General features: G+C 44.0%; 1 protein-coding gene across 2 annotated transcripts in view; it reads right to left on the bottom strand.

Moving 5' to 3' along the window:
- GALNT5 (polypeptide N-acetylgalactosaminyltransferase 5) overlaps positions 1-8,139 on the bottom strand; it is a 44,836-nt gene extending 36,697 nt beyond the window's left edge. For both annotated transcript variants that reach the window (XR_014026822.1, XM_081330501.1), the window contains exon 1: positions 6,081-8,139. Coding sequence is in view for 1 of the 2 variants with exons in the window: in XM_081330501.1 (XP_081186627.1) it covers positions 6,081-7,483 (1,403 nt within the window). In the remaining variant the exon portion in view is untranslated. The remainder of the gene's footprint in view (positions 1-6,080) is intronic.
- Between the last annotated feature and the right edge of the window lie 4,185 nt (positions 8,140-12,324).

Raw genomic sequence — 12,324 nt, 5'->3', positions numbered from 1 at the left:
TGCTTGGAAGATCAAAGGTCATAGGTGTTTCATCCATATTCCCAATATCTCCCAGGTCATAGTTATGGATCTTTCTTTGTTTTATGATGAATGAATGGAATGACATCACTTTTTCATCAAGGTCTTTTGGCAACTTCTGTGAAATCTTTGTTCTTTGCCGCAAACATAGGCCATACCTATTCATGAAGCCAGTACACCATCCTGCTGACGCAACAAAATTTTCAATGCCTGGTACTTTTAATTTGTCATCTTTAGCCATTTGAAGGGCACGTAAGCGAATTCCCATGCGTGTTACGCAGTAACCATTTTGACGACACTCCATAACCCATTCATGCAATTCAGTCTCTAGAGCCACATATGGAGTTGTTAAACCACGTCGAGCTTTTTTTGCCTTTGGAATCTTTTCCAACTCAGCTTTCATTTTCCGCCACTCCCTCACTTGTTTTTCATCAACACCAAATTCCCTACTTGCAATACTGTTATTGCTTTTTTCTGCTCTTAACACAACCTTTAGTTTGAAAGCAGCTTCGTATGACCTGCGTCTTTGTTTTGGTGCAGGAGTACTAGAAGTACTGGGCTCCATTTCTAACAGGAATGGGGAGGTCTGCTAGGGAGGCGGCAGTCAAGCGTTGTTTCCCTCCTCGTGGGTGGGTGTGTGTGGGGGGGAGGGGGCAGTCAAGCGTTGTTTCCCTCCTCAGTCAAGCTTGTTTCCCTCCTCGTGCGTGCGTGTGTGTGTGGGGGGGAGGGGCTTGTTTCCCTCCTCAGTCAAGCTTGTTTCCCTCCTCGTGCTTGCGTGTGTGGGGGGGGGGCTTGTTTCCCTCCTCAGTCAAGCTTGTTTCCCTCCTTGTGCGTGCGTGTGTGTGTGTGTGTGTGTGTGTCAAGCGTTGTGTTGTTTCCACGTGGGCCCCGGGCTGCGTCCCCGGCGACTCCGCTCCCTCCCCTCACCTCCGGGCCGGGCTTCTCGCCGGCGGGCTGGCTGGCTGGTGCTGGTCCCCGGGCGAGGCAGCGGGCGAGCGGCAGCGGCATTTTCGGGGCGGCACGGGTGAGCGATGGGGGGGAAAGCACGGGTGAGCGATGGGGGGGGAAAGCACGGGTGAGCGATGGGGGGGGAAAGCGGCAGCGGCGGCATTTTCGGGGGCAGCGGGTGAGCGACTCCGCTCCCTCCCCTCACCTCCGGGCCGGGCTTCTCGCCGGCGGGCTGGCTGGCTGGTGCTGGTCCCCGGGCGAGGCAGCGAGCGAGCGGGCGGCGGCAGCGGCATTTTCGGGGCGGCACGGGTGAGCGATGGGGGGGGAAAGCACGGGTGAGCGATGGGGGGGGAAAAGTGGCAGCAGCATTTTCGGGGGCAGCGGGTGAGCGACTCCGCTCCCTCCCCTCACCTCCGGGCCGGGCTTCTCGCCGGCGGGCTGGCTGGCTGGTGCTGGTCCCCGGGCGAGGCAGCGGGCGAGCGGGCGGCGGCATTTTCGGGGCGGCACGGGTGAGCGATGGGGGGGGAAGCACGGGTGAGCGATGGGGGGGGAAAAGCGGCAGCGGCATTTTCGGGGGCAGCGGGTGAGCGATGGGGGGGAAAGCGGCAGCGGCGGTTGTTGGGGGCGCAGCAGGCGAGGCAGCTTCTCTCAGCAGCATGTTCCGAACGAAGGGACAGTTCTTTTTTTTTGTTGACTGGAGTATAAGCCGAAGTGGAGTTTTTCAGCCCAAAAAGTGGGCTGAAAAATTCGGCTTATACTCAAGTATATACGGTACCTTGGGACTGGAACATATTAAAGAACAAAATATAAATCTCTCAAAAAAGGAACACATTGCAAATCTTGCTATATGACTACCAGACCTATATAAAGCAAAGAGTACTACTGCGGCAATAGGACTGCTATTCTAAGGGGGGGAGGGGGCTCAGTATTATTTTTGATGCTGTTAAGGATGTTACAATAAACCATGGGCAACATAGCAACATAGGTTATATCCACCCCTGATCGCAAAGTGCGGAACTAGTAGCTATTAAGTCAAGGGCTGAAGAAACTCGAGAAAGAGGGCCTCACAGAAGTGACAGAAATAGAAAAGACATGGAATTGAGAATTTTATTTTTTAAAAAAACTGTGCTGCCCATTTCCCTTATAAGATAAACAGAAAGCTCGTGTTTGGATGACACATACACTTCAAAGTAATCACAAATAAATTTTATGTATCCTGCAGCCTCTAGAAATACAGTAAAACCCATTACAATCTCTGCAAATCTAGAGCCAGCCTTTTTTGAGTGCTCAGTCTGTGACAAATAAACATGCATGAGGTGGGGTGGGAGTAGACTTGCCTGAAATGTAATATACACACAAAGGATGAAGGAACATAGCAAGTTGCCTTATACTGAGTCAGACCATTGTTCCCAAGAATGCTTTCAACTCAGAAAATGGGTGCATTTAAAGGGCTCCAGAACGTATATTGTTTCTTTTTTTCCTGGCAATTCCATGCATTATTTCCCTCTTCAAATAGCCAAATATAGTAAAATGCAGCAACGTCAAAGAAAACAAAATTCACTTATATCCAGACAAGACTTTAATTTCCAGGAGTATTACTAACATTCATGATGTTCAAGGGCTTTGTTTGCATATACTTAGTAGAATAAATTGATTTGTTTGGAGAGCTGGCGCCCTTTAGGGAAAAAAGAAAGAAGAAACTACTTGCAAGGCTGTTTTTCTGTCATGTTGTCCAAATAAAAGCTTCTCTCCTCCCCCACAACACAGTCAGCGAACACTGAGGTGTTATTGACAGCCTCAATACAGCAACGTTTCAACGTGACCCACTAAGGCTAAGCCTATCAAAGAAGTACAGCAGAAAATCTGTAGATCTAGCCGGTGATAAAGATTTCTCTCATTTCATTGAATTTGTCATTTTACATCATGCTGGTTTAGAAAAAAAAATAGAAGAGTCAAAGGTTTTGGTCAGGTCTTCTCTGCATGAACAAAAGGCTGAAGGGAAAGCATTTTTCTCGATTTCTATTTGCAATTCAGCTAAGGGTTTGATGGATGCCTTAAGGGAATCTTTACCCCTTAGGCTAATATATCTTCCAGCAGATCTTGAGAAAGCCAGGGCAAGCTACCAAAGAACTCCTCCCACAGAGAATCCATTCTCCTGATCATTTTTCACCAATGTTTGATAGGGTGGTTGATCCTATCCTCCCAACCTAGATGGAAAACTATTTTTTTTTGTTCTGGGTTGTTTTGTTGGGAAAATAGTGGACTGTATCTCAATGGGAGCATGCCTGTTTTACATGACAAGGCTCTTAATTCATTGACTGGCATCTCTTGATTAAAACACAGATCAAATAGCAGTTGATGGGAAACATTATTCTCTGCCCTTTGCCATTCTGGGCTTCATAGTCTTTTCAGGTAATCCTGTTGCGTTTGAGAGCCTTCATTTTGCTAAGGTGCCCCAGAATGCTGCCAAAATATTGCCATAATGCACCACTATCTTTGGCCAAACCCAAGGGTATCAATAGGACAATGGTGCATTGTACCAATAATTTGATTTACAAAGTGAGTGCCAAGCTACAGTTTCTGCAGGCAATGTACCAACATGTATCTATGACAACATCCAAGGCAGATCATTTGAAGGCTCTCTGGTGCCTTTATTAATGTGCCTGTGTTTCAAGATGTTAAAGACAGCCTTTGTTGGCCTACCTGCTTTCAACTTCAGTTAGACTGGCAGACAAAGGGGAAATGGAAAACAGCTTTTAGGTAGAAGAATTTAACTCCTTGAGAATGAAAAGCGACTTACTGTACCTTCCTCAGCTGCCATATTTCAAAGGCCTCTGAAAATTTTGCAATGGCTTTAACTGAGGTGTCAGATTTATTTATCAGAATATTTCTGTATTGCTCAAACATTTTGCCACACGGGTTTTAAAAAAGGGAGCATCAGCGCAAATAAAAATGGAGCCCAAGTCCCCTCCTCCCACCTCAGAGCCACAATTGTTCCATCATGAAGATGCTGTTTGCAAGGGACAGCATCTCTTGAGTGCCCAGCCCCTTAAACTCAAGTAGGGAGATTGATTCTGCAACTCCACAGTTAGTAAGTCATGTATGCTTTACACAGGTTAAAAGAGCACCGGGTATTTTCTGTCTTAGGTACCAGAAACCAACTGTTTAAGACGCATAAATGCTGCTTTAAATATATGCAATTCCTAAATCAGTGCACTTCTCTCCGTAAGCCGATTATCACGCATGGGTAATACTGTTTTGCATGGCTCTGAAAGCCTGTGTTAAAATGAAATAATGACAGTTTGCCACTGATTTGATTCTGTGGCTGAGTTCACGCATCACAGGAAGCTATATTATGGTTCTGCCGTTTTGGGGGTGCTGGTGGTGGTGGTTTATATTGTCTGAACTGAATCACCCAGATTTGTAAACTATAGCTTTCAGCTTAGAACTATACTTTCCCTACAGCAGAATAAAAAGATCTAATTGAACATTTTTTTTTACAGAAAGTAATAGTAGAATTATAACCGAAAAAAATGACATTAAAATAAAGAAAAGGATGCTAAATGCAGAAGCAGGATGAGGACTGGAGCCCTATGTAATGCATTCGTGCCTGGGAACACTATTTGGAGAAAACTAATTTATTTATCAGATTTAACTACTGCCTAGCTCACTCATAAAGTGACTCTTGGCAGTTTACAGAAAATTATGGGTTTCCTGTAACTGGATGTCTGTAACCCTTTACTGGTTTAGCACCAGGGGCAGAGATGGATACTTTGAGACTGGTTTCAAACTTCCTTTTTCTTTTTGAGGTGACAGCTGCCAAAGCAAAGTTCTTCTTGCAGGAAAATTGCTCCTCTAAGGGCCAACTTTGTTCTTTAAAATAAGCAGAGAGGAAATCCTTGTGTTCCATATTCAAGGCTACACAAACAGTTTGTATGTCTGTATATGTGGGTGTGTTTACACAATTCAACACATCACTCAGTGTTAACTTTTTGGGTAGCAGTGATATCTAATCTGATGGGCCAGTTTCCAATTTTCACGTGCATCCTAGTATCAGCATGGATATTCTAGTTCTACAGTTCCCACCAACAAGATTCCAGATATAAAAATCCATAGCTATGTTTCAGCAGTGACACATCATTTTAAGCACACTCATCCCACAAAATTATGTACACTTACCAGAAAATTAGATAAAGCAAATATACTGGAACTAATTTCTGAACAAACTTTAAAAGGATTGCATTGTTCAGTACTTCCGTTTGCCCAGTGCACCTCTATGAAAAATACCAAAATAATTTAAATTGTTCACAGTAGTCCTTCAATAATTTGAGATCTTGCTATTTGACTTTCCAGGTTAACATCTGATGTTCTGTAAGATTTTTCAAATATTGGGCGAGGCCTTTTCTGTATGGTGGCCTCACACATAGCCTTTGTTGGCTTTGAGGAGAACGTTAAAGGTTAATTCTACTCCACATATTGCTAATTATGCTTATTACTAATTTGCTGATGCAAATTTATGTAATGTATATTTACTTGTTTAGGTACCTATGACTTTTGTGAATATTGTATATTTAAAATAATATTTCTTTCCAAAAACTACTGAACCAGGGTCTTTTCCCTTTTATTTTAGATTTTGTTATCCTGTTTTTATTTTTTATAAATAATTCAAGGCTGTCAACATACGTAATAGCCCTCCTCTTTTCCCCACAACAACAACCCTGTGAGGCAAGTTGGGTGGCTCAAAGTCATCCAGTCAACAGGAGAGACTAGAACTCAGAGGTTTTGTGGTTTCAAATCTGGTGACTTAATCACTAGACCAAACTGGCTTTTTTTGTTTCATAGACACCTGTGAGAGCTTCACGAAGCCTACAAACTCTTTTGGGGGAAAACAAGGAGTATTTTTTTAAATTAATCGCAATTATATGTCCACTTTCATACAAAACAACTCCAGGTGGCATATAACACTGAAATGCATGTTACATATTTAAATGCGTACAAATATATAGAGATGGTATTGCAAAGAAAATCAATTCCTGTTCTAGACAAGCATTTGATAAATCAGCAATTGCACCAGCCCAAATGTGTGCTGTGCAGCACAAGTAATCACAGCTTACCCAGCAGGCCTTGTGTCATCAATGGCACGATCAACTGGGATTAAGTCACTGAGGTAGACATTGAAATTCCCTTCATTCCATCTCCTTTTGGCTTCTTCCTCCTTCTCACCTGGAACTTCAGCAGGGCGCCCAAATTGACCGGGCGCTCTGGGGTCTCTTGGGGCCAGGGTCCTATCGATTGTTAACACTTTGTGCAGCCGATTTTTTTCTGCGAAATCTACATTACTCTGATTAAGTTTGGGGAATTGCTCTTTGCCTACTAAATGGCCTTTGTCAACCTTCCCCAGTGCTCCTCCTCTGGCAAGGATCCCCTCCGCGCTCACGGCTTTAATTTGGCCATCTATATGGGTTGCATTGGTGGCTTTCCGCTTATGACTGCTTTTCTCACCTGGCAGCTGTACAGACTTTCCCATCGATCTAAACCCTCGGGTGCTGACTTGGAGACGCTGAATTGTTGGAAAAACCACAGGGACCAGCTCCTTGGTTATAAAGACCTGTTGGTTTTCCGAAAGAGCATCCTTTGCGGGAGGTAGTTTTGCATCCTTCCTATTTGGCAGGTTTCCCGGAGCTCTTTTATTCAGAGAGACTTCCTTCTTCTCTGCTGTTGAGGTATTCAGCTTGTCAGCAGGTAAAACCCACCTTCCTGGGACCTCGGGAGCCTCTACCGTTCTTACTAGCCCCCCAGTCCCGTTTGCTTTGGGAAAAAGGGGACTGCCCGGCCATCCCTCAGGCTCGCTTCCAGTGGGGACACCACGTTTAAACCCAGCCCAAGCCCTACTATCTGGGAACTCCACGTGCAGCACCTCCGCTCCTCCCGCGGTCCTCTGGGCGGGCGCCTTCTGAGGGGCTCCCTTTGGAAGAGTTGGCCTGACAGGCGCTCGCCCTTCAGCAGCTACCGAATGGGGCTCCTGGTCCCACCGGGCCAGAGCCGGCTTTGTCTGCCGAGGGTGGTTGGTGGCTGCCGCCCCATTGACTTTCTTTCCCGGGGGATGGGAAGGTTCAGCGGGCGGCCGGCGCCGTTTCAGCGGGAGTATGTCCCGCAGGCCGGGGATTTTCCCGGGCGCTGCTTTGGCCGGGGTCGTGCCGGGGGATAAGCGCTGCCTTCTCCCCTCCGCGCCCCGGCCAGCGTCTTCGCTGCTCCTAGAGGGCTTCTCGCCTTGTCCCGGCGGAGAAACCTCGGACTCCTCTCGGGACCACCTCCCCAGGCCACGCTCGGAGTTGCGCCAAACTCGCCGTCGCCCCCTGTCCTTCCCGCCCGTCTCTCCTTGCAGCACTTTGGTGCCGCTCTCGCCGAAGGACAACTTGAGGGCTGCCATGTCAAAGATCAGCCAAACGACCGAGGCTGCGAAGATCAAAGCCAGGACTCGCCCGCTGCCTCGGCAAACCTTCCGGAATTTATTCATTTCGGAGAAAAAAGTTTGCCTGGCCTTTGAAAAGCTTTTCTTCCGGCCGCCTCCGGGCCTCCTTACCTACAGAGGCGGCAAGAGGAGCGCCACGCGGAGCCCTGGAGCGCGCCCGCATAGCGAGCTAGGAGAAGTCGCCTGTTGCGCCTTGCCTGCGTGGCATATTTATAGCGCGGCATCCACGTCTCCTCGGTGTCGCGTGGCCGGCCTTGCAGTCGCATGTCCTCAGCCAACCAGCCCGCCAGCCCGCCAGCAGGGGCCGAGCGGCCGGCGGGTGCAACTTGCAGCGCCTTCTTAGGAGTCCCCTGCCTCCTCCTCTCGGCAGCCTGGGATATTCTCCTCCATTCTACTTGATGGAAAAGAAAAGAAAAGAAAAGAAAAGAAAAGAAAAGAAAAGAAAAGAAAAGAAAGGGGCGGCTGCGTATCAGCAGGAGAAACTGATCCCAGCTCCCCGCCTCCCCTCCACCCCAGCCCGAGCTGGTTTTCTTTCTCTGTAATTCGACACCGTCTCGGAGGGAAAACAAAGCGCAAACTTCTTACTGCTCTGGCGTAGCCTCTACTATCACCTTCCGAGATCCCAGATACTTTTAAAAATCATGCCCAAACGCCAGAAACAAACTTGGTTGCGTGCCTGTGGTCTGTCTTGTTTGTGTGTATGTGGCTCAGGATTCCATCTTTGTAGTCATGGGGAAATTCTCTTCAGAATTTCAGAAAAAAATTTGTACTATCTTGAACGATTCTTATGTATATTCATTAACCGCCCACCTTTTTCTGTTCTTTGGCAAGCCATGGTTTATTTGATCGTGGTTTATTGAATAAATTTGCTGAGTTCAGAGGTTACACCAAGGCACACAAGCTAAGGTTCACCAATCATAGTTTGGTGAATTTAGCTGACATGCTAAGCCATCAGCAAACTATGTTTCAGGTCAGCATCTGACTGCAGTGGCTGGCAGCAATGGATCAAAGAGGAGGGGAGCGGTTGAGGGGAAGGGGAGAAAGGTCCTCTGAAAGTGCTTGAAAGCAGTTTATCTTACTACTTTTTGATATTTGCAGTAGCAGCAACCAATGAGAAGGTTTTCAAATTGTGCTAATTTCAGGGAGGACTCAATAAAAAAGAAACATCCTGGCTTAAGAAAGACTAGATTAAAAATATTCATGCAATAATAAAATAGGACAGAAATAAAAATAAAAAATTCTCCCATGATGGAGCATTTGTAAAGGTAGGTGGAAATGAGCTTCCCAGGATAGAGGCCTACAGAGATAATGTCCCATTGAAAAGGCTGCTTTTTCAGTTAGGTCAGGTTACCATATTTTCCTGTCAAGCAACAGGAGGAGAATACTACTACTACTACTACTACTACTACTACTACTACTAATAATAATAATAATAATAATAATAATAATAATAATAATGATGCATGGAGAACATTTGAAAAACATTGAAGGAAAATGTGATAACAACTTGACATGGGCATGGCTTAAGATAGGAACCATCAAGAAAGAAACGGAAGGCTTAATACTGGCTGCTCAAGAACAAGCACTACAAACTAATGCCATGAAAGCGAAGATACAAAAATCTACTGACAATCCAAATTGCTGACTTTGCAACAACAAAGTTGAAACTGTTTCACATTTAATATGTGAGTGCAGCAAAATTGCGCAAACTGATTACAAAGCTAGACATGACCGAGTTGCTAAACTAATCCACTGGGCATTGTGTAAAAAATACGACTTCCCTGTGTCCGAAAAGTCGTGGGAACATAGGATGGAAAAAGTTGTCGAGAATGAGAGGGTGAAGATCTTGTGGGACTTCTGAATACAGACAGATCACCATTTGGAACACAACATGCCAGATATCACAGTTGTAGAGAACCGAAGCGTACAGCTGATTGATATCGCTGTACCAGGATATGCCAGAGTCGAAGAAAAAGAACTGGAAAAAGTTACAAAATACTGCGCCCTGGCCATCGAAACTGTGCGATTATGGGTGAAACGTGTAACAGTGATACCCATTGTCATCGGGGCACTGGGAACTATGTCCAAAAACTTTGTAAAATACATCAAGAAATTGCAGCTTCCTGCAATAACTCCAACAAAGCTACAAAAAACTGCGCTACTCGGAACATCTTACATTTTAAGGAGATACCTGGTTGATATCTAGGATGCTGGCAGCAACCTGTGTCAACCATTAGTGCCAGTCAATTTGAGTGTTCAGTTGACTGAGTTTCATGTTTAATGAATAAAAGTTATATAATAATAATATAAAGTGGGTCTTCTATGGGTCTTACTGTCTGTTGTGAAGCCATGTTCTTCCTTATGTCTTGAGCTCCAGAAAATTACAGTATATCAGCATGGGATTTGCAGTCTCTGTTGCTAGTCCCAGTCCTACTTCTGTTTTAAGTCACTGTAACAAAACTAACATCTGCTCTTGGAGCGACCCAGAAAAAGTGGGGGGGGGGGTAGGGAAATGTCTTGGTCATGGATTGATAATGAGATGAACACAATATCACGGAGCCATGGCAGAAACAGATGAATGTTGTTGTTAGCTGCGAAGTCGTGTCCGACCCATTGCAAACCTATGGACAACGTTCCTCCAGGCCTCCCTGTCCTCTACCATCTTCTGGAGTCCATTTAAGCGTGAGCTTAAACAGATGAATACAAATCATAAAAAGCCCTTACAAGGGAGCCAATAGGAAGCCAACATTACTTGGTAGAACTGAATTTAAAGAGAACCAAATACCGCCTTTGCTTCTTATTTCCTCCTTTGACTTGGATGCTCTGAATGGTGCACAAACAAGAATGCAACATCTGTTCCAAGTTCATGAAAGCAGATATTTGGTAGTTAGTCAGATATGGCTCAGGAAAGATCTCATTCTTGCATCACAGGTTTAGATAATCTAAAGCTGCAATCCTAAATCTGTTTTTTTCTGGATGGGAAGTAATTTCCATTGAAATCCATGTGACTTATATCTGAGTTTAGAAATATGTTGTTGGCCTTAAAAGTTAGTAATTTTTTGTGTAGAATAGACGTTTTCAGGTGCTATAAAAGTCATGAAGGAAAGTAGAAAATGCATGTTAATAGTTGTCTTGTAGTTGGAAGAGCATTCTTACCCAGCACATTAAATAAAAATGCAGGAAGGTTCACACTGAGCTATCCAAGAGAATTGTGACATCTGCAGTAGAGTGGATCAGGGTCTACAGGTTGCCTTCTTTTGCTGTAAATGACAGCAGCCTTTATGGAATGAACCCGCAGTAACTCTGTTCATGCTAAGCCCAACACATTTTGGCCTGGCAGTATGTATGAATATAGCCAGCACATGAAAACACATGAAAGATTGCTGTTGTTCCTTTGGTGTGGTACGAGGGGAAAGGAATTTAAAATTGCCATGCTGTGGTTTCAAACATCTGATGCCCCGTTGAATACTAGCTTCTCAAAGCACTAGCTAGCCACAAATTGCTAAGAATAGTTGAATAACAAGGTTTTTTTTAGCAGTTTCTTCTTCCCCTTCACCCCATGAATGAATTATTGAAAATAAGTGAAAGAGTATGCCCCACTTTTAAACTTTTGTTGCACATTATAAATCATGAAACATTTCACAGCTGGAAATAGCATGGTCAAATAGCCCTACCATAAACTTTACAATGTGGCTTTACTACACAGCAAATACAAATGTGTGGTTTCTGTTTGGACAGACTTGTTCAACACAAGACAGCAGTTTTTACAGTGTGGATTGATTAATTTATTCCAGAAGGCTAACATTAAAATAATACCAAGGATCAACCTCACATGGACCTTCTTTTCATTCTCTTTTTGAAAAAAATATATATACAAAAGTCAAAAGTAGAGATCATGACATTTGATGCTTAGTAAGAAATCAAGCCAGACCTCATATCTACAATAAATATTTAAGATAAGTGCTACAGGATATTGGAGTTAGAACAGCTGCTTTGCACGCAATAATGTGCAAATTTGACAACAAAGATTATAGCAATAACACATACTTAACTGTAGTTTAAAGGAAATACTAATCCATTTTAAATCTGAAAGCAAATGGCTAACAAAGCTAGGATTTGATTCCTCTGGTTAATGAGCTAATAGTAGTGAGATCTGTAAATCTGCAGTTGCTACTTTGCTTTCAGCTCTATTAGTTTGTAATCATACAGAATAGATTATCTCCAGTTCAGCCCTGAGTCAACATTCTACTGTAACTCCAGTGTTGGTAGAAGGACTGGTTCAATTTTGGTCCAACAGATGGGAAGGAATAGTTGGTACTAATTAAAGCACAAAGAATACTATGAGTACTTCCACTTGATAGATCTATTACTAAAGACCAGGGCTTTTTTTCTCATTGAACGCTCAGAACGGAGTTCCGGCATCTTTTTTGGATGGAACCTTGTAGGGTAGGCAAGGTGGGTTGTATAACATGTGTGAGTTCCGGCACCTTTTTCTTTTACAAAAAAAGCACTGCTAAAGACCATCACCTTGGCTCCAAACAAAACCTAAAACTTACTTCCTTCATATACAAAATTATGTATATCAGGCAGAAAATTGTGCTATGTGCTGAAGGATGTATCTTTCCCCGAGTTAGCAGGAAAACTTTTTCAGGTACAAGAGAGCAGTCAAGTAATCCATCTAGTATTGACAGTTATTACCACTTTACACTGATATATTTTTATTGTTTTTAAATATTTGTTTTTCTGTTGTAGGTTTTCTTACTATTTATTTCTAATGTGCTAGTTTCTTTGAAAAATCGTTTTAAAGTGATATATAAATGACCGTTAGAACATATACATATGATATATTATTTCCTGGGAAACAGGTATGTTGTGATAGGGATGAT

Source organism: Vipera berus (assembly GCF_964194415.1).
Source record: "Vipera berus genome assembly, chromosome: 1".
NCBI classification, from domain to species: domain Eukaryota; kingdom Metazoa; phylum Chordata; class Lepidosauria; order Squamata; family Viperidae; genus Vipera; species Vipera berus.
Note: the sequence above shows the minus strand (reverse complement) of the source record. Positions and strands in the feature narration are given on the sequence as shown.